This window comes from Amphiprion ocellaris, chromosome 5 (genome assembly GCF_022539595.1).
Source record: "Amphiprion ocellaris isolate individual 3 ecotype Okinawa chromosome 5, ASM2253959v1, whole genome shotgun sequence".
In the NCBI taxonomy this organism is placed as follows: domain Eukaryota; kingdom Metazoa; phylum Chordata; class Actinopteri; family Pomacentridae; genus Amphiprion; species Amphiprion ocellaris.
In genome coordinates, this window is record NC_072770.1 from 25,253,755 (window position 1) to 25,277,174 (window position 23,420).

The following is a 23,420-nucleotide window of genomic DNA, read 5'->3' on the forward strand; positions in this document are numbered from 1 at the left end:
GTGTCAGCATCACCCGTCTAAACTGTGATGATGACCTTGCATTAAGTGAAGAACCATTCCCATCTCAGGCACCCCTCTGTCCCACTCTCACAGTGCTGGGCGAGCCCTCAGGCTGGTTTAGCCCAGAGCACAACATGCTAGAGGGGGAACTAACTGTACTGACGATGTTGTTTGTGTGCATATGTGTGCATGTCAGCTCAAATCCACTAACTTCATGGGGTCAGTATTATTGTTTTGCAAGCATTCTGAGTGGATGTAACGTTTAAGAGAATGTATAAATATCAGTGACTATGTCTCACCAAGAAAAAATTAATTAAAATGTGGCATACAAACAGCACAGTGCAAAGGTTTTAAGCACTACATCTATAATCTATAACAGCAACAATTCTCCTAAGTAGACTTGGACACAGGTTTCAAGGTATTTGGCAAGTAGGCTGTTCCAAGCATTTTGGGGAACCTGCCACAGATCTTCTGTGGATTTAGTCTGTTTTAGTATCTTCTGTCTCGTGTAATCCCTGAGTGGTTCGATGTTGAGATCAGGGCTCTGTGAGGACCACACCATCTGTTGCAGGACTTAAAGATGGTTCCTTTTGACTCTGGTTGTATGTGCGGGGTTGTTGTTATGCCACAGAATAAACATGGTATTTGCCTCTGAAATACTATGAGAATCTCATTTTCTAAAATGCCTAAACTGTTTGCACAGTACCATGTAACCACAGAATTTTGCTGAATAACAATATTCAGTTAAGATTGTGTTTATGTTTCATTCCCAGGATGGACAAAGATCTTCAAAAAAAAGAAGAAGAAACCAAAAGAATGCCTAGATCCTGAATGAAATTCTCTCTTAGAACTCAAAAAATAACAAAATCCCAAAGAAAAGCCTCTTTAAGCCAAACTTGTAAAAGCATGTGTCTCAAAGCTTCATGCAGGTCAATATGTCATCAAATTAGGCTTGGCAGTCTTAGAGAATTAAATATTTTTTTAAAAACAAGAAGGGAGCATCATTGATTGTTAGAATTTGGATCAAAATAAAACACAATTATATGTGCAAAGATGTGACAGATGATGGGCAAATTGTTTCCCTAATTAGTTTAACTGCTTATACTACGTTCTGAACGTCCACATCTTAGAAATAATACACCTTGCTTTAGGATGTCACAAAGTTTGAGACATTAATTTCATTTGGGGTAGGATGTACAGAAAGACAGCTGTTGCAGATCTTAATGTGCTGTAAATTTCCTGCTGTGCAAATGGAACATGTGACCCCATAAGACTGCCAGCAGACTGCTAAGCCTATCAAAAATGTATTGCTACCATTTTTGATTGTCAAAAAACAAAAGTAATACAAAATAATGTAAAAAATCTGAACCATCCTCTTATTAAAAAGAAAAAAAATATCAAAGAAACATAAATAAAGACAGGTATATAGGTAATGTAAGCTCAGCCTTAGTGTTTAAATGGGAGTCTCACCTGGAATGACAGAAATAGTTTTCAATGCTCGGAGAACCCTGAACGTTCTCAGCGCCGAGACATTTCCAAGGTCCACAAACTCTGTTATATATCTGTAACAAGGTAGGATGACACACAGAACAGAACCCCATGACACACAACACACACGATAACAACACACACGCACGCATGTACGCGCAGGAGCACGACACCATCACCACCACCGAAGACCAGGAGGGGACACCACGGTGAGAGAGAACACCTGTCCAACCAGTGGGGAGAGAACGAAGGAGGAAGAGGAAGAGGAAGAGGGACTGGAACAAAACCACACCTAACATCAACCCCGGGACTCGCCCACCCGCAAAACACAAACACCTGGACTGTCTTACCTGGGATAACTGAAATTGTTTTCAAAGCCCTCAGAACCCTGAACGTACGCAGAGCTGACACATTGCCTAGGTTTACAAACTCTGTTATATACCTGCAAGGTGGATCAGATACAGTTACTCAGCAGCCATCCCGAACAGAGGGAAGAAAGAAGAGACTGTTACAGAATAGTTTAATAAGATTTATCAACATGGTGTCATGGACTGATGTGGATTGAAGGTGCTGGAGGCAGTTTGCTTTTCAACTTTTTTGCAGAATTTAGTAAAACTCCATATAAATCCTGAAACAAATTAATGAAAAAATATTTCTATGAAAAAGAAAGCCGAAGAATAGCTTTCAGCCACTCAAAATATCAAATTCTTAACAAAAATGAGTATCGCTCTGTGCAAGAAACAATGCCTACTGCCTGTCAATCACACGTGCACAACTCAGTCTAGTTTTTACAAGCCTCCAAATAGCAGAAGGTAAACAAATCCATAATCTATATCCAAAGAGGAAACAAAATACTGGCACTAAAATATATTTGGATAAGAATCATGCAATGTTTGGTGTCGTTTTAATCTTTCGTTGAGCACTTTGAGCTGCATGTTTGTATGAAAGGCCCTATATAAATAAAGTTGAGGTTACAGTAACAGCTTTATGTGTTGTTTGACACAAATGCTTTTGGGGTTTAGTTTAGCTGTAATCACTAGACTGAGCTCATGACGTTGTGTGAAGCAAAAAAATCTGATATTCCTGAAGGCTGTCTCATGATGGCCCTCAACAGGAGATTTTGATTATACAGATTCTGTCTTATTCCTCCAAAATTGCACATTGTAGTATTAAGATTGTGGTTGCTGTCTTTGTCCAATGCAATATAAAATAACCACAGTCATGTTAATGCTACAAACCACTACTGCAAACTGCACAACACCAGTTTGTTGTTGGAAGTTGGAACTAAAACAAAAACAAAAGTGTCATAAATGTGTATTGTGACACGCACATCTTAATAGAATGTGTAAGATGGTTATTATCTGGTGCCATTTTGCCTGAAGGAAATTTTTATTATTTTTTTTGCAATACTTTGCACTGAAATTGACTCAAGACTTTTCTCACAGCAACTCTTTGATAACGATGAGCCAACTAGCACCAGAACACGGGGGCCCTGGTACTAGCTCCTGTGATGCAGTTATTACTAATGGGATAAGTTGCACATATGCTTAAATAACAAATATGTCTGCTGTGAAAGAGTTCTGTTGCCATTTTTGATTTACCTGCTGTTATCTTGTATCTACTGTGACATGTGAGTGAATCACTTCTCACAACTTCCATCTATCAATATGCTAAAATATTACATTTATTGATCATGAAAGTCATGCGATAACTTTCGAGCGTTTCACTTGTTACATTTAACCACATTTCTTTCATGTAAATGATCCAAATATTAGCATATTTAATTCCTTTATTACAAATCATAACAGTGACTTTATATACTTACGCCATTGAGATGACCATGAAGTCCAGCCAGTTCCATGGGTCTCTGAGAAACGTGAACCCATCGATACAAAAACCTCGGGCAACAATTTTTGTGAGTGACTCAAATGTATAGATACCTGTGAAGGTATACCTTGAAAAAAAAAAGAAGAGAAGGGAGTAAATAACAGTGATGGTGCATTAAATGAGGATTGCTGACAAGAAGTATGGATGTGTACTTACTCTACTTGTTTGGACCACTCTGGAGGATCACTAAATGTCATGAATATACAGTTGGTCAAAATGGTACACATGATGATCATGCTGAATAACGTGAGAACACATAAGTTAAGGAAAAAGTCCACAGACAATTAAACATCATCTTTGCACACCAATAACTGAAATAAAATTATAAAATTGCAGATCAACTTGAACAGATTCAGTACTTACAGTAGGCTAGCTTCACTTTACTGGCTACTTAAAATACGCAGAGAAACTGAAAATGAAGAACTACATCTGTTTTCATTCACTGTAAAGTATAAAAATGAATCACTTGAAAGGATATGAATGTATCAAAATCTTAATAGCTATTCGCCTAAGTAGATTAAAAGGGCTTAAGATGTACAAGGAGGGCGTGGCACTGAAGCGGAAGATTGTTTTTCCTTTGTTTAGGACTATAAATGTCTGTGGAGAGAGAAAGAGAGAGACAGAGAGACAGTTAGACAAACTGTAGAATGAAGTGCATCTAAAGACATCTGCGCCTCTTATTTTAGGTAGTGAGTCATGGAGCACCTACTACATTAATTTCCTCTCTAACTACGGGGCTGACTGTCAAAATACAGATAATGCATTTGAATTTGATATTGTCCCTTTACCTATTTTGGAATATATACCCAGGGATAAACAATTCAGGATGAAAACAATATGGTGAAAGGATAAATGTATAGAAAAGTGCACACGGTCAGCAGCAACAATGCGTGAATCTGCCTTGTACTCCACTGACATCACTCCCTCTGTGACCAGTCACCTTAGAACCAGGAGAACACCTCCGTCCTGATTGCATCAGACTGAGCCTCGGTACTGCGAGCTTTTTCGCCTGGACAAAAGCTGCGAGCTGTCTCAGAGGCAGCAGACAGGCACATGGGAAGCTCTCCCTTCTCTGTGGCCAAATGACTCTCTTCTTCCCAAGTTTAAAGCTCTTACTGGAAGGGAACCGCAAATGCTGTCATCGATCAGGGGCAGTACTGCTGACTCTAGGCTCTCAACAACCACTCCCCACCCATAAACACCACTGGGCCAAGTGGGGCTGGGAAGTCGGGTGAGGCAGTAGTGTGTGTTTGTTTGTGCATACCTGTGTGTGGCTTGTGGATGTTTGTGCCCGATTCTGGACAAAAACCAAAATGTGGGGGCAGAGTGAAAAGTATGAGCACCATTTACAAACCAATGGACAACTGAGAAGATTCACATCTATTGTCGTGCTCCCAGTTTCTTCTTATACATGCAGGCACTGCAGGTCAGATTTGGTTCACTAACAATTTACAAATGTGCGGTCTGGATAAGATCTGCTGCTAGGTTGTTTTTCCTTGTTAACCACAACTTCTCCTGTGTATTTATGAGACCACTGGCAATGTCAGCTGCCAGTATTTACAGAAAACATATGATGGTCTATTAAACCACCATTGAATGATGGCAACCATTTACATCTAAAACAAATTATTTCACTATTCTCTGTGAATTTAGTATTTTAAAATGCATCCTTTGCGATCAACTGTAAATGATGAACAGCTCTTGAATCTTGTCGAACTTAAAGCACTTTTTTTCTGTCAATTGGATAAAAAATACCAGTTCCAAAATACCAATGATAATCACTAAACTCACAAATATTAACCTGCTGATGTAGAGGATGCACTTATAATAAATATATTTGGTTTTTAGTATCCATTTGACACCAGCACCGGGGTAAATACACACACACGCCATGAGTTGGTGGTTCACACCATAGGGAAACACTAGAAAGAAACGGGGAAGCGACCCAAAGTGTCCTGAGACCAGTGGTGTCCTGAAATCTAATTAAATTAAAAATAGCGTCCACAGTCTGGGAAAAGATAAAATGTATTCTCTGCATCAGAAGACTCCTCTCACTCCCTCCCTTCTTCTTTGCTGGTACTTTTTGCCTATTGAGCATCTGCACTTCCTAAAATATCCTCTCACCATTTTTCCTGTCACATGGTAAAAAATCTACTTAATGGGCACAATGAAAGCAGGAAAACACAGGATCTACAGTCATGTCCAAAGGGTAAATCTCCCTCAGAGGTCAAATGAAGCGTTTTGCTGACAGGGCAAACGCGGTATGGAGATGGAAGAAGAGGTTGTAAAATGAGTAATATCTCGTTAGTGGTTTACATATGCACAGCATGCATAACGATGGTCCACAGGCTAGTCAATGTGAAGTGTACTGCCATGGATAAGTCCTCTGCACTTTTAGAGAATTTTGAACTTGTCGACACTGTAGTAGAGAGAACACTTGTGCTTTGACCTTTTTCGTTCAGTGCAGGTCACCGTCCACTACAGATTGAAATTCAGACCTTTTTTATAAAGATTCACAATCCATTTGCAAAGAGGCTTCAGTTACTCAATGAATTGCGTTGAATTAGAGACAGAAAATTCTGCTGTTGACGCAAACTTGGCAACTTGGCACGATTACAACAAGGGATGCAAATGTCAGGCAATTTCCTTAATTGATCATCTGCCACATTAATCGATAATCATTGAATGACTGAACCTTATAAATCCGAAATGAATAATTCCTATCAATGAAAGCTTTGCTGTCAAGAGGCTTTTTTCACCCCACAATTCACATTATAAAGCAAATAAACACCAGTAAACTCGTTTTAACTAAATGGAATAGACAACTCAGATTTTACTGGAGGGCATCACGTAAATCAGTCTAAAAGCGGAGGGAACAAAACAAAGACCTACACTGCCCACAGCAAGTAGAAAAACAAAACCTGCTTTCATCTGAGTCCAATAACTGACTTCTATCTGCCAAATTATAAATATGAGGAAAACTACCCAGTCAGAAGAGAAATTGCACAAAAGGAAGATGCAAAACAACTGGAAAATCAAGTGGTGCAGACAATTAGCACTTATTGGAGTTTGGCTGAGTTCAGACATTCAGCATTTATCATAAATCCAACCACTGAAAACACCTACGCAATGTCCAGATGTAAACACCACACTACTGGTTGTTACATTCTTGATTGTTGAAATTTTTCAAGGTGGTTAATTGACAGATCGGTCATTAATTTTACAAAGATGAATTAATTTCTCTGTAAAGCAGGCTTACACACACTGCACTGGAGACAATCGTCGCTGAAATGAAGGTTTTGCTTGTCACAAAGCGCTTCAGTGGAATCAAAATATCAACCATGTGGTGCACTAGTGTGTTTGGTAAACTGAGGATGAACTGCATCGATTCACATGGATAAACATAGCACCACATAGATGCTGTATCTTGTAAATCCGACTTCAAAGAACACAAACATGTTTCTAGAAAGCTCTCTTTAAATACATAGCTGTGGCACCAAACAAAACACTGTATATACACCCTGAAATCACAGAAGATACTCATCACCATAACACTGATCTACCTACATATTTATATATCACACACGTGTATGAATAGACAGGTCAGCAGATCAGGTTTCACTGTACAAAGCCAGATTTGCAGGAAAGCTGTAGAAATGTTCCTATTTCTCCAAAGAACATTAAAGAAAAAGGCACATATGCAAGAATCAGGAGGCAGAATGCAGCTGCGAGGACAGTGTATGTGTGTTTGTGTCTGTGTGTTTGGGCGAGAGGGAGGAATAGTGGAGCAGGGATGTGGAGAGGGGCTTGCAGGGGTATGGGACAGCAGCAAAAGAGAGCCGAAGAGAGAGAGAGAGCGAGAGATGAGGGGATGGAGGGGGATTGATGCAGAACAGAAAGCCAAAGAGCTGCAGAGAGGAGAGAGCCAAACCTGAAATGTACGGGTAGATAGAGGAAGGAGGATTGGGTAGGCATGCAGCAGAGAGAGAAACTGAGAGAGAGATGAGGAGAGGAGGATGGAGAAAGAGAGAGCGAGCTGAGGGAGATGCAAGCGGGGAAATAATAGAGAGTAAAAAGCAAATAGGGGCGTTGTACTTCTCTTAGTCATCCCAGGACCCCAGACTGACAGACCTCACAAAACTGACTATAGGTTTAGGTGATGTATTAGAAAATAGCAATGAAATTAACTCTGAACAGAGGATTTATCCAGGAAAAAAGGCCAAATATTTGCTGTTTCTACCTTCTCCTTTGTGGATTTACTTGTCATGTTTTACTGTAATTGCAAATCTAATTTAATAGGGTTTTGTACTACTGGCACACACGTTGTTCTTTTTAATAGTATATCTGTATTCAAAGGTCTCTCTGCAGAACTGCAGAATAAATCCAAATTTTAGCCTGTTATGGAGAAGTGCATCATGATCAAATTGACCAAAATATCTTCAACATTGTTCAAGATTGATGCTTTGTTCAACACAGCACAGATCTCCTGAGAAGCTTTACATAAATGTAACTCATGTATGTGTGCTTGAGCTCGTAAGAGTGAGAAGTAGTAAAGTCTCACTTCTATATGTATGGCTCCAAACTAATTTACCAGCAAATTATACTGTCTCGATAAAATGCGTCATCCTGCTTCTTTACCTGTATGCTGTGCTGCGAAAGGAAGTAAAAAACACTTTCCACCCTTTTACCCCACCCTCCTTCTTTATACCAACCTGGCTAGCAGTGACAGCACACTCAACCCCCCACCCCATCCCTGCCTCACTCAGCCCAGCACAGGAGGATGCTGTGTCATCAGAGACTGAGGACTCAGACAGAGCACTAAAGCCTGGCCCTCGCTCTAATTTACTACACCCTGAAAGAAAGAACGCTGGCGAGGAGGCAGTGGAAGAGAGAGGGAAAAAAAGAGAGTAATGGACAGAGACTCGCACAGAGACAGAGATGGGGGGATAGGGACACAATGTAATGGTGTATACAATGCTACATGCTGAGTTTCAGAAGCTGCTGCTTTAGCTGTGAGCTTCCCTTGTGCACTCACTGGTAGCTGCTGCCCTGCAGAAGCCTGTACAGAAATGACTGGTCTGCTACTGTTGCACGACAGATGCCAAAATGCCACATTCAGGAAGAGAATGGAGCTTTTGCATTGACGAAACTTATTTTCGTTCACACAACAGCCAGTTTGAGTGGAAACAATAACTGTATTTCCAATCTCCTCTCTGCACACAAACATAGAAATGTGCACAGCTTAAACACTCGTACGCCCTCTATCCATCCCATCCTGCTTTTCCTGTATGACCAGAGCAGCTTTAACATTGCCTAATCACATCAGACATTTGAAAAGCCCAGGCAGTCCTCTCCTCATCACAGGGGAAAACAAGAACTGCAACGCTGCATTTCTCTTCCTCACCACTGCCCCCTCTTCCTCTCTTTTATGCATGAGTGCTGTGATCAGGTTTCCTGCAGCTGATGGTAACACACATACACACACACACACACACACACACACTTAGACACACTCATTGACATACAGTGCAATGGTGAGCGATTGGATGACTGTCGGTCGAGTAGAGGAGACGAGCAGCCTGGAAAGGTGAGGGCACAGACAGAGGAGGAGGATCGGACGCTAACTATGAATGTACTTAAAGGTACTTCCTCGAGTGTGAAAAAAGGACAAATACATTAGTGAATTAGGAAAAGCATTGATAGATGAATCACGGAAAGATGGCGTGTGGTTGCTGATCACATGGATAGGTGTGATGAAGTTAGCAGATCTTGACTGAGCAGAATGAAGAGAAGTCAGAACCTGTACTCATACATGCAGAAATACTATAAGCAGTGACCTAATAGTTAGATAAGATATGCAGCTGGTAGTCTGAAAGCAGAATAACTCGAGTTTCTCTGACAATGTACTCATTAGCCAGGCAGAAGTGTCACTGTTTCACCAGTGGAACTGCTCAAAGAAAATAAAGGACTGTAGCTGTCATACTTTCACACAGCTGATGGATCCGACCCTAACAACAGTGCATTTGCAGCAATTATCAAAAAGTTACAATGTTGGCTTTTGTTACAGCTGATGGAGTATTTACTAAAGATTGTGATCACTGTCACTCTGATTAAAAATTACCTGTAAATAATATTTTGTGGATGAATTATCTCTTTATTGGAGTATAACCCACTTATGCACAGCATTGGATTTTTGCTGATATCCAATATGCCGATAGCTTCCAACTCACCATGGCTGATCGCCAATGCCGATGCATGCACGTTATTTTTTCCACTTAATTGCAGAGAACATTAGGTCTCTCCTGTAGTGAAATTAAAATATTATGATGCTGACTCTTATTGTGATGCGACCTGGCAGGTGCACACATAAAATACAATGTTCTTTAATGTACATGTAAAACAAGTCAGATTCATTTTTATGGAACATTTCTAGGTAAAACTGAAACTTTCAGCCTGACATACAGTAATCTGTTAATTTTAGGTTGATGCAAATATTTCATTTTAAATTCTTTATCGGTTGATACCAATGATGATGCCAATATGATGGTACATCTCTTGTATAACCCTGTCACACCCGAAATGTAGATGTTATCATATTTCACAACTTAAGTCGATAACAATTTGAAAAAAGAAAACGGTCCCATTCACTATTATTTGTCAAGCTTATGACCTGCCAGAGCCTACAAATGCATATAGGACTGCCTTCATGATTAAATTACTATTTTAAAAACAATCCACAGAAAGTCTGTTTCATTGTTTGAAATAGATTTAGTGTTGTTTTTCTTCTGAATATTCCATCTGAATTATTTTAGCAATGACTAGATGAGTAGAGAGAAGACTGTAAACATCAGTTAAGTCATAATCCAACACATGCTTTTAAGATCTGCGGTTCATGGAGATAATGGATATCTGAATGCATTTAAAGAGGCCAAAGAGTTTAAGAAAACAAGCAGCATAATGTATCTTCAGTGTCATCATAGAAAGACAGGCACACAGAGCTGAAAATATGGACTTCATGTTTTGTTAATGTTGACTTACATTGTTCTGCAGCGTTATGCAAAAAGGCAAGATTTGTACTCTAACATCCTGGACTTCAGTGGCGGAAAACTTTGTGCTTTTGTTTTTACTTTACACCTCCGGATGACCTTTCATCTACATTTCTGTATATAGAGCCAGTCTGTTATGCTAATCCCGTTTTTCACAAATTTTGGGGGGTTTTGCACCACATGTTTAACAACCACCAATGTCATAAAAACACTACATATCCTGTGGGCTCCATCAGTCAATAGAAATTTTGTTTAAGCTACAAAGTTTTCAGCTACAAAATACTAAAATTGCTGTTAGAGAATTGTAGTTGCTGTTCCAAACACTATAACATCATATTTCACATATCGACTATGCATCAATCATCCAAAAACATTATTTTTGCATAATTTTCTCATGGTGTGAAGATTTTCTACGTACACACACCATCACACAGCTGTAGCCATTATTCTAGCAATTTTCCCTTAGTCACCAAAGGTAACGCCACAAGCGAGAGAAGAAGAATGCAATGGGCAATAAGCAAAGTTGGAAAGGATTAGAAGACAAGAATGGAACCCTTCCTGTGGCCACCACTGAACTGGGGCTGTGGATCAATAGATCACAAAAGGCACATACACTTGATAGTTCCATCCGCCCTACGAGGGAGTGCTGCTCGCTGAGATTGCCAGTCTTGCTGACTGGGCTTCTTGCTCCTATAAAGGCCACAGATTCTCTTGCACATTATCACTGCCACCACACAGGAGACTCCACACCTATACTCAGCTGAAGGTACTACAACAGGCTTCTGGCCTTTTCTCTCCACTTCCTATCCTCTCCTGCCATCTTCTGCCTTTGCTCTTAATTCCTCTTTCATTTGTGCAGAACTACATGAAGGGCAGAGCTAAGCCTTTTCTTCTAAATATTAATAATAAAAAAAACATAATTTGGAGAGAAAATAGATTATTGGAGTCTGTGTCCTCTGAGTCTGTATCACAATAATTCAGACATTCTTTTGGTAGTAATGGTTTGACTGTGTGGCCGAAATATAACAACACAATCCCAAATAACAGCAATATCAAAGTAAAACTAATATGACCTTCAGTGCAGATTTTTGGATGTGCTTATCTGTTTCAAATCTACCAGAAGTACCTTGACTTACCAAACTGAAAAAAATATAAGATCTAAATTATCTTCACGGTAAAGAAAATATAGTTCCAGAGCATAAGCAAAAGTGGAGTGAAATAATCCCTCGAAACCCCAATGCTGCTACAAATTGCCCACAGTCAATTATAGCACAATTATTCTGATAAACAAAAATGTGTTTACTTCACTATCAATTCGTCCTCTCCTCCCGTCTCGATAGAGCACACGTCTGTTTTGTCATCAGCGATAGCGTTGATTGTATATATGCATAAAGGCAAATTCCTCATCCCCTCCAGCTGTTACATCATCTTCACCAGGCATTAACACATATAATTAATCAACACTGCAGAAACCTATATGAGACCAACCACTGCCCAAGAACTGCATTTTACAGCAGCCCTGCAGTGTTGCAGGAGCAGAGCTGTATCCTTCTTCCTCAGCTGTGCTTTGACTGTACAGGTGTGGTAACCAACTCACAGGCCTTTTATAATCTCAGTGTGCAGCCTCATGCAGAGGCAGCATCTGAGCCCCGGTACCCGTGACTAAAGAAATACTAAAAAGCTGCTAAATGCCTCAAGGTCATCTTCGCTATTATGGTATCCCTACGTCTGTATCTAACACAGCAGCTTCCATTTTGCTTGAAGTGATGTGAGATTTGAATCTGTTATGACAGAGAAATTCTGTATTGTGAGCTTCACTGACAGGACTAGTCATTGGCGTAGGTTTCCTCTGAATGTTAGGGAGGGCCGATTAATGACATTTTGAGCATCACACACTTCATTTCCTGAATTCTTGCGAATTATGCACCAAATTGTGCCTTTTCTGCATTCATTTTTTAGTGGACGTGTCTTCAATTATGTAAAAGAAAACACAAAATTCAGGCACCGGGTGAAAATGCAATACATGTTGGAATAATTACGAATGCTAGTATGTTTTCTACAATAGAATCAGTGGTTATACAGGCTTATAATTAATATTTTCAGAGGGAGAAAAAAATGAAAAAGGGTCTACCCCATCTGAGTAATTGTTCCATCTATTGGTAACATTAAAGCAATTTGGCCTCATGTTTTCATTGGGAGGACAAATGCACATGTTGGAAATATTACAATACTTTCCCTTTAAACTCTACACCCGCAGTGTTAGAGTCTGACATGAGAAAAGGGTAAAGATTTAGCCCATCTGACAGTTTAGCACAGCGGCTGCATTATATGAAAAGAATTAAAGGAACATTGAATGTTTTAGGTTTCTAAACTACAGTAAGCAAATGCAGTCTTTTTTGGTGCTGTCAGCTCATTTAAAAACTCACTTTCTTGTTCAAATAGAATGGGTCCAGATCCTCCAACGGTGTGGCCGCCATTCCATCAGGAATATCGCCGTAGATGAAGGGCAGGCTCTTCCCAGCCTCCAGGTCACTGTTGGGCTTGGGTTCATTGTCGTCAGATGTGTCGCGGTGACTACTGTCCGATCTGGGCTTAGGCGGCTTCTTGTTCTTCTCTTCGTTGATGCGCTTCTCGATATTAGCGAGAGACTCCGGGGTGAATTTCTTGAAGCTGTCAGGTCCTGGGGGTGCAAGAAGGGGTGCGGCCATGTTTTCATCCTGCAGCTATTTCCTCTTTATTTGTTTTCCATCCCAGACATCCAGCTCTGAGAGAAAGAAAAGAATACAGAGTCATTAAGTGTGGAAGAGCTAGGAAAAGACACCCAACAAAGAGAAATTAAAAAAAGAGAGAATAACCAACGATTTAATCTCTTAAAAGTTGTCATTTTGTTTTATCAAGTGTCCTTTTATCAACAACACTGAGTGGGCAGCAAAATGTCACGATTACAATATTTATATATGTATATATTTATTTATATTTTAGACCAGTTGGTTTGCATCCCTCATTTTCAAGTTCAGTGTTGCTCAAAGCCTCACAGATGGAATTTACTCGTTCTGCAAGAGAAAGCAAACAAAGCAAAATAAAGCTGAAAAAGTGCAAACATTTGGAACATGGGCCAGTAGGCAGTATTTCTGCTCTCTCCATCAACCCTAATGACTAAAGCACTGATCCTGTATGCCCAAAAGCTAAACTCAGGTAGTCTGCACATAGACTGCATTAAATTCCCATTTTGCTCTCACCTCTGTGACCCCAACTTCACACAGCAAGGAGACGTGTCAGGTTTTCTCTTCTCGTGTTTATGCTCACAGATGACAACAACAAGGGCTCATATGTCAGACGGCCTCTTTCTGCTCAGTATCTCACATGAAATTTTGCAGTATTCCTTTCTAAGGATGCTTCCATTGTGTATGATTTTCCTTTTAGCTCCATGACTCTTTTTTGCTAAAGAAGAAAAAGGCACTCTGTAATGTGAATGTGTCGCTGCTGATCTCACTGGAACAGACATCCAGGTCTGCAGCGCTATGCAGCTTTCAGCTAATTGTTTTGATATGAAAACAATGGGCTATGGTGGAGTTCAGAAACAGTAAGTACTTGCTGCACGCAGGTTCAAAACAAACCTTTTGTTTACCGAGGAAGCCAAACAGGCCCAGATATTTCTTCTCGAGAGGAAAACCTCGGCTTACATGACAACCAGAAGACCTAATACAATAGAATCCACTGACAAATAAGAAGCAGCTGATGAAGTGTTGTGAATGGGATCTGTGGGAATGGGTGGAGTTTATTGCATGATATTACTTTATATGTTAAAAATTCATTTGTCAAAAAACAGCATTCTGAGCTGATTTAAACACGTATTCACTTTGATTACATAAAAAAAAAACTGCTGTTTTTGTTTTTCTTTGTGCAAACCCAGCAGCTTGCTGCACTAAACTACAACTGCAGCCTGTCCTGGTGACTCACATCCTACAATACTGACCACAACAATGACTCTACACAAGACAATTTATTCATTCCTGATTTGCAAATCACACCTTAAACTGCTGAACCTTGTCACAGGGCAGTCTATAAATTGTTGCTGGAGTTGGTGGAGATTATTCAACCTCTGGGGTTCTGGTGAGGTTATGGCAATATTATCAGCTTTGTTCTCCTCCAATGGATGAATTTCACTCCCCACTGGTTCGCAGTCATTCTGCTTGATACACTGTCAAAAATTAGACACTGTGCAACATTCAAGCAAACAAAGGCGAGGGTACAGACCTGGACATAAATCAGAAAGAAGTCAGAGGAAATCCACAGTCAGAGAGGGATCCAACAGCCTGGTATCTTCGAGAAAAAAGGACGGAGATGAAGTCCATTTCAAGTAACCCAGCCTCGGCACAACCTCCAAGTCTCCTTCCACCAACGCTACACCAATTGATCCGTCAAGGTGATTCAAACCAGGATGCAATGGCATGACCAGCTGTGCATGAACAGTTTACACATAACGCTGAGAGGACTCTAAAAACTGGCAGTAAAACTGGGAAAGGCGAGAAGGGAGAACTGCCAGACTGTTTTTTTTCGCAGATGTTGCTTTATGAGAAATACTGCACAAAATGCAACAATCTGACTTATACATACTGAGTTGAAACGACAGCTCGGGTCGCTCTTAAAGCAATTGCACTGAATTCCATTTAGCGCAGCACAGACGGCACGAAAAGCGCGCAGCTCGTTTTAAAAAAAAAAAAAAAAAAAAAAAAAAAAACGGGCCTCGGTTCAGTTAAATCCGTAAAAGTGAGACAAAAAATGATAAATGGCGTAAAAAAAAAACAAAACTAAGCACTCCTACAGCTTCAACTGCCTCCCAAAGAAAAGGAAAGCTCCTCGCTGTCCCGTTCAGCAGCGTGAAACAAACTGCTGTGACGCTGCGTCCTCTGCGCGGAGGAGACTCATCCAAACGCACCGCGGCCGCACTCCTGGAGAACCAAATGAAAAAAGATCCTTTATTCTGCTCTGATGATGACCTGACATCTGACTGCACACCCCGAGGACGAAGTGTAGCTTTAGGGCACTTGCATCAGAGTCACATGGGTCGAACTTCATCCTTCATTTCCTGCAGAGACGCCTCAATGCTGTCTGTCACTAAATATGTCACCTCCGTTCACATCTACAGCATCAGTGAGAGCAGGTGAGCATAATCCAGCATCACTGAGAGAATAAACTGTCTGCCAAATATTAAAATAACCCTTATATGCTGTAGGGAGGCATTAGTCTTGACGCCTGAGCTGAGCCCATTTCTGGTTAAGTTATGACGCTCTGACTGGAAATTTTGATCAATTTTCCTCAAAGGGCAGACAAGGGATGAGGAAGGAAGGGCAGAAATTATGCAGAGCAGGCCGCTGGACACATAAATAACACCTCCTCCTATTTCTAAGAAAACTTGCTTCCCATGTTCATCATATGAGTGCCATTCGGTGCCTTGAGTCTGATTTGTAACCCTGTAAAGTCCAGTGTTTCGCACCGAGGCGCGCCGTTGTTCTATAGGGCCAAAGCCTAAAATACTGCAGTGTGGTTTATTGCTGCTATAGGCTCTAACTAACTCCTAGTAGGTCAGTTGAATGCACAAGTCCTCCAGACAACTCATCTCCGGCCTGAACTTAAAGCAACACACATACGGAGTCAGCACAGCCCGATTACGCAAAGAAAGTGAAATTATTTTGCAGCAAGGAGAAATGGCCTTGATGCTTATATACCACACCCGTATAGATTTTTTTTAAAAGCCCAGACGACAGAGATCCAGACTCCTTGATCGCATTTTTTTTTATTTATTTATTTCCTATGAAGAGGGAGGGAGAGACTGCATGAAGAGAAAAGGGGGTGCCGCGGTCCCTTTTGAGGACTGCCAAACTAAAGACGCACCTTCCTCCTCACGCAATACAGTCTCCAAAGAGATTGCAAAAAGGGAGGAGGAGGGTGGGAGGGAGGGAGGCAAGGAGGGAGGGGGTGCACAGAGGTGGAGTGGGTGGGGGGAGGAGGAGGTAAAACTAATCATAGTTAGAAAATAACGGCACAAGAAAAAAAAAAACGCTGCCTGGCATGATTTTTCTTTTTTTTTTTTGCACGCATCATTCGCGCACTCTGGAGACACCGGCCGGTTATCATCGCCACTCAGAGAAGTTTGACGTGATCTCACTTCTGCTACATCCCAGATGCGTACATGTCTCCACATTCTACAGTGAAATGCCATTCCATCCAGCGGCAGGCCAACTCCCCAAATAACCCGCTGTCTCCCTGTTTCCTTCCCACCTTCCTTCCTTCCGCATCGCCACATCGCCTTTTCCCCTTAATTCGTAAATTTTAAAAAAATCCACATCTTTCCTACTTCTACCCTCGCATGCATGTCTGTCCATGTACTGGCATTGAGCCCGCCACAGACGCTGAGGGGGGAAAAGATGCTGAGAGAGAGGGACCGCTCTGCGGCACTGGGATGCAGTCAGTCGACAAAGTAGCACCGAGATCCATCCCGCGACCAACAAATATCAAGACAAGGCAGGAAACAGATCGTCTACTTACTTTTTCTCGCATTAACAGAAATCCAGACAGCTGTCACTGAACTGCAGATGTAGAAAAGAGTCGGGAGTAACTGCGGCTGTCGCCATATTGTTGCTGCTATCTTCCTTCCCAGTGCGTGCGGCTACCCTGCATAATTGATGACTCTCAGCAAATTGTTAGGGAGTGTCGGTAAATGCCTTTAGTTTCAGTAACGGACAAGAGACCGCAGCATCGTAAGCACAAAAAAAAAAGAAAAAAAATACACTGTTCTTGTAACAACAGTTCTCGATATTCTGGTTGTTATTGGTATTGCAATTTGAGTCATATTTGATTTCTTATAAAAATAAAATGTGTGGGTAAGTGTGTAATTCCATATTATCTGTAGAATTAGACCTGTATGTTATAAAACGACTGAGCTTATAATGGGAGTTTATGTAACATTTAAAACACAATGGATGGCACCTAAATATCAGGTTTAGAACCATTTTTTGATTTCAGATGGTTTTACAGATACAAGTAAAGTTTGATACAATTTTTTTTTGTCATAAATAACCAGAGAGCAAAGCAGAGAAGCACTTTTCTGAAATAGGTTGCATTGTTTATTCCTGACTTGCACTGCTGCGAAGTGCTGCTCTAAGGGAATCTAAGGGAATCTTGGATTTGTTGGGTTTCTCTCTATAAATTACTTGATAACATATATTGTGAATTGGCACTTTGGAAATATAAATGAATTGAATTTAAGTGATTCTTTATTAATATTATTATTATTATTGATATTATTGTTGTTGTTGTTATTGTTATTATTATTATACAAAACCAGCCAGTAGTTCAAGTGGACCAAAAGATATGCCACTTGCTGATATATGACCAAACTAAACACAGAATTCTGCCATAAAACTACTAACCACTAAAGGATTTCTTATACAAATTTGCTCAGATTTCTACACATCAGCATTACCAACAATGTAAACTATGACAGAAAACCGCTACCCTTGATCCAAAGCAGCTGAATGCACCCTTTATTCAATTTAATTATTGCACTTGAGCTTTTCCTATTTTGAAGAGTCAAGCTGTATTCTTTGAAGAAGGTGTAATATTGTAGCATCAACACTGCATAAACTCAAAGGTTCTTCTGCATGCATACTGAAAGAATGGCATAACTGCATTTGAAACCTTGTCTCTATCACTACATGCTAAAGTGTTGTTGATAACACATTAACAAATGAAGTTTGATGAAAAATGTGTCATAAATAACCAGACAGCAAAGCAGAGAAGCATTTTTCTTAGTCAGGTTGCACTGTCTATTCCTGATTCGCACTGCTACCAAATGCTGCTCAGAGGGAATCCAAGGGAATCTTTGGATTTGTTGGGGTAGATCTTCACTCTATTATTTGAAACACCTTGAGATTACATATGCTGTGAATTGGCACCTTAAAATAGAAATGAATTGAACTGAACTGATTCTTAATTTTTTCATTCTTGAGCAAAACCAGCCAGTAGTTTAAGTGGACCGAAAGATCAATAACTTGTCGATGTATGACCGAACCAAAAACACAGAATTTTGACATAAAATTATGAACATTTCATAGCTGCAAAAACACAAGTGTTACTAATAGCATTATTAATAGTAAGTGTCCCTGTAAGCTTTGACAGTAAACCATTTGGCACAAAGCAAGGATCCTCAAATAAAAGCAGGCGAATACACATCATCACTCTTCATTAATGAGCTTTTTCCTACTGTGGCAGGTCAAACTGTCTTCTGTGAAAACATTGTAATACTGTAACATCCATCAATTGCATTGACCCAAAGTTTTAATTTCTTTTTCATGGTTATTGAATGGTGTGTGTTTGAAACCTTGCCACTACTATCACATGCTAAAGCCTTGATGATAACACACATAAATCCTATCCAAATTCTGGTATTTGACCAAACCTAATATCTCCAATTCAAGCACAACATAATGCACATAGCGGTTGTGAGCCTCCTCCCTTAATTCTGCCCTGCACCAGTCTAAGACTTGAATAATCGAAAAATAAAGTATTGCAGTGATGCATACAAAACATATAGACATTTGTGCCATCAGTGGACAAAGCTGATTATTCAGTGGTTCATAATTGTCAAAGCATCTTGTACAGTGTAGTATATGCCAAGAAACTACAGCAAAGTTGATTGTGTAGGCTCAAAGAACATCTGTAGTGTACATTAAAACACAGAATTTAGAAAGTCATTCCAACTACTTAGGACATACGGATGATGATGGTCAGGTTGACTGATGAATGTTATCTTTCTATATATAAAAATATCACACACATAAATTTACAGTTTTACAAATGTACAATTTACAGTTAATGTCTTCTCTGTAATTTTTACCTTTTGTAAAGTCATCTCGCAGGCTGAACTGGACCATCTGGCCGGCCGGTTTTGGACCGCGGGCTGCATGTTTGACACTCCTGATAGAAATAATCGGAGCAGATGAGACGAGGTGGTGACGTGACCAAGTACGCCGGTGTTCTAATTGCATGTTAATGATGTGTTCTCCCGTTCTCGGGAGTCCGTATTTGCCAAGTAAGCAACTACGGACTTGCACAACGGCCAGCGCAGTTTGTGCGCCGCGAAAAACAGGCCAAGGTTAAAACAATAGTTCACCTAATTAGTTCCACGTAGATGGACCTTTTCCTCCCAGTTGCCTGCGCCTCCCTGTCATGCCTCTGCACCTCCCCAGGGCGGCGCACCCGACTATTTGAGAAGCACTGATCTAATGCAAATAAAAGCATCCTGAAGAACAATGAGATACTCAATACTGTGAAAATTGACCATATCAAATGACAGAGTTAGGAAGTCCATTTCCTTGTTTTGCAGCAGGTTAGAGGGGAAAGGTTTTGCTTATGTAATCCTTAAGTTGCGTCTAGTAGGATATGGGCTATGCATTGAGGAGTTAGAAGTGGTGACTTGTGGTGAACATAATCCTCTGATTTGAACAAAATGATTCTTTGGTCATGTAAATAATGCATTGGGTGAAATATATTCAAAATAATTATTGAATTGCTTGATTTTGTGACAGGTATTTATGAAAACATCAAATAAAAATGTTTGATATAAATCCACTTATCCCTGTTCAATAAAGCATATTGTTTATGTGTTTCCAAGCTGCGAGGCTACTGAATGAGTCCAAGCTAATCAGGCAATTTTTAATTGAAAAGCACCTTCTTTTTGAATGCAACAACCAATTATTTAGTCACTAAATGAAGAAAAAAACTGGTTGCATGATAAATCTACCTACACAGCCTAACATCTACTAAAACATGATTAGATATTACAGTTAATGAAGGTAGCAGCTTACCTCATTTTGTTAAAATATAGCTGTTACTGGACATAACTTCAGTTCTATGAGTGCACCTTGTTGATACTGACCCACTCATACTCTCTTTCTGTTAGGTCTATTTTCTTTCTTTGGGGGATTGCTTTACATTGTGTCTGCAGTCTTTACCAATGAGGGAACAGCAACTTTCCCTGCAAAATTTTACACCACTGAGTCAGGCTTTCCACCATCTGAAAGAACATTCACGCATATCTGCATTAGAACAGCCAATAAGAATGACTGAGTGGCCACATTCTCACATTATTTTCTAAAGCCTGTAACGGAGCCAAAATGAGATGCCGAAGTCTTGTTTCCTCTCAGACCATTTGAATTACAATATGAGCAAAGGTTATTAGGAAATGTTTGCCCAGTGATGCCAAAAAATATCGCCTACTGCAGCTAGCAATGTGTCTGATAAATGGCTTCATGTGATGTCACTTGAGTTAGCACCACCTAGGTGTAAAGACAACAGCTCTGAAAATAAAATCAAACAGTGCTGAGTTACAAAGAAATAATTTCACCACATCTAATCACTTCTTGAGACTACCCTCCCATAGTCAAACCACTGTCTACTACTGACACCGCACTGTGTAGAATAGTCTGACTACACCTCATCATCATTATGCTGTAGGGGGAAAACGCTGTGGCTTGTTTGTAAGACTTCAAAATCTGAATCAAGTGTCTCATGTGTGTTCAGTATGAGACAAGACACGTCTTTAACAAAGGAGATGGACATGGATATTTGATAATGTTCCATGTACATACGGATATAACACAGCATTATTTCAATGCTACGAATATGTCTGTATCAAAACTTGCAACTCAAGTATCATCACATTCTGACCTCATTACTTTCAAAATACCTTTTTCTGCCATCCCATCAATGTCCAGTTGTAGCTAAGTTGTCCATCAAAGTCAGGATCTTCATACTGCAGACTGAAGTCACTGTCCAGTCTTGGCTTCAACTTCTCTTGCATAAAGTTCTTCAGATCTTCTACTGTCTCTGGCCACAACAAAGACACACACATTTAGACTGAACTTCATGGAAACATCTTCAGCAACTTATATACATAGCACACACTTCTGGGGAGCGTAAGTCTCCTTTTTCATGCCAGCGTTCTGTTTTAAATACATTAAAAAAAGTTAATGTAAACGTTTTAAAAACATTTACGCACATACTCAAAAAAAAAAACAGAAAAAGCAGTTATCTCTTAAAGAAGCATCATCTTGGATTAATCAAGAAAATTATAATCATGCAAAAAGTCTTCTGCTTTTCAGTGGAGTACCACAAAATGGATTGTTTTTGTCTTACAGCCAGTCTTCCTTCTGTCCTGTAAGAAAAGACAGGTGATGTGTTATTAATGCCAGATATGGTTACGACTGCTAAACTACCTGGTGAGAATCAAAATCAACATTCATCACAAATTAAAAGTAAACAAAAGTAATCACCAAAACATGGACTCTTTCATGTGCACATTGCATCTACTATTTAAGTTGGATATCTCTGCAACTAGCAATGTAGTATTTCTTTAATCTTCTGGTCCCCTAGTATAATTCTGATTTGCAAGCTGCTTTACTGTGAAAAAATAATATCTTTGCCAGACAGTTTAGTTCAATTATGGTTTTTCAATAATGAATTTTATCATTCAACTCAAAACATACTTCAGATTGCTGTCGCAAGGAAATTGCAGTTAATAAGTCAGATGGTTCCAGTTAATACGTATTTCAAAAATCACATGTTATTATTGTATAATGTTATCATTAAATATAAACCTATTAACTACTTTCTGGTCAGTCTGGTTCTGAGTTGTGGAGATTTTCTGGTTCGTAGAACACATTCAGCAGCACTCTCTCTAGTCCTAGAAGTGGACGATACAGGAATAAAAACTCTGATCAGCAAAAAAGGAATGAATAAATAATGCCCATGTAAAAATGCACTAATATGACAAACACATCTTCCAACAGATGCACAACGTTAGTGTGACACAATCACATTTCAGAATAGTAAACCAGCATCTGCAGGAGGCCTACAGAACCAAGTGATACAGTCAAGCATTCAACAATCAGCTGCATTTCAGCTTAAATCATACTGAGATTTCTTTGACAATTGAGAAAATGCCACTCAAACTCACTCCCACTTAAGCATACAAGATGGAATAACTGTTCAGAGAAATTGTAAAACTAATCAATGTGTCATCTCACTTTCAGGACTTGCCGCACAAACACATCTGATAGTCATACAGTTCAACGTTTTCTGTTCAGACAAGTTTCTTTAAACGTCAAAGAAATGTAATAACCTATTTGGTGGACATACGCTGATAAAACACTATTGATGTGTTTCCTAATAGGTCATTTCTTCCTTCTCTTGTTTGACTTACAACATTTATTTTCCAGACCTTTTACATTCTACCTTCCCTCTGAACTATAGTGTCCAACTCAAACTGATCTACATGAAAAACATCCCAACCTGGACACACAAAGGGCCACATCAGTGAAATTAAACTCAGTTCTTTCTCATCATTTAGAATTTAACTTTGATGCATGTTCCACACATTTCAGACAAGAAAACCTGCGCTGTTTTCTGCTACTTGCTCAATTAATCTTCCAGTATTACACACAAGCGTTTGACTCTTTCCACTCAGTGAGGCCAAGCTGGCGACTTTCTGGCTAAATCTGGGACTTTTCAAATCCTCTTAGCGCCATTTTTATTTCATTTTTTTTTCAAAAGCGACTAATGACTAATCTAGAGACTTTTCTGGTGTTCTGGAGACTGACATGAAAGCACGGATCGTTCTGCAGTTACTGTCCTACACAAGTAGCGGGTGTGCTGCTGTGAATCCCTCCCCGCCCCAAAGCACTCACAGGCGGTCACAGTAGCCTCGCAGCAGTCACATCAGAGGAGACCACAGATTCTATAATATACTATTATATATATTATATATTACACAGTCTATGGAGGAGACCCACACCACTCCGCGTCCAGACAGCAAATGAATCGCGCGTGCGCACACCTGCCGCTGATCCCGCCCTGACGAACAGAGGAGGATGGAAATGGAAATGTTTCTTCACTGTCACTAAAATAAATCACTGCCTTTGACCCACACAGCTTGTC

General features: G+C 39.9%; 1 protein-coding gene across 6 annotated transcripts in view; it reads right to left on the reverse strand.

The window, feature by feature from the left end:
* scn8ab (sodium channel, voltage gated, type VIII, alpha subunit b) overlaps positions 1 to 21,210 on the reverse strand; it is a 52,963-nt gene extending 31,753 nt beyond the window's left edge. Inside the window, exons 1-7 of one of the 6 annotated variants that reach the window (XM_055010884.1) lie at positions 21,172 to 21,210; positions 19,321 to 19,400; positions 12,848 to 13,185; positions 3,854 to 3,972; positions 3,532 to 3,621; positions 3,314 to 3,442; positions 1,839 to 1,930 (exon numbers count right to left, since the gene is read on the reverse strand). In XM_055010884.1, the coding sequence (XP_054866859.1) occupies positions 1,839 to 1,930; positions 3,314 to 3,442; positions 3,532 to 3,621; positions 3,854 to 3,972; positions 12,848 to 13,129 (712 nt within the window). In that variant the 5' untranslated portion in view covers positions 13,130 to 13,185; positions 19,321 to 19,400; positions 21,172 to 21,210. Of the gene's footprint in view, positions 1 to 1,470; positions 1,563 to 1,838; positions 1,931 to 3,313; positions 3,443 to 3,531; positions 3,622 to 3,853; positions 3,973 to 12,847; positions 13,186 to 14,678; positions 15,431 to 16,970; positions 17,129 to 19,320; positions 19,401 to 21,171 lie in introns of those variants that run through there. The other 5 variants (XM_035943418.2, XM_055010886.1, XM_055010885.1 and 2 more) reach the window with 5 other exon arrangements.
* Between the last annotated feature and the right edge of the window lie 2,210 nt (positions 21,211 to 23,420).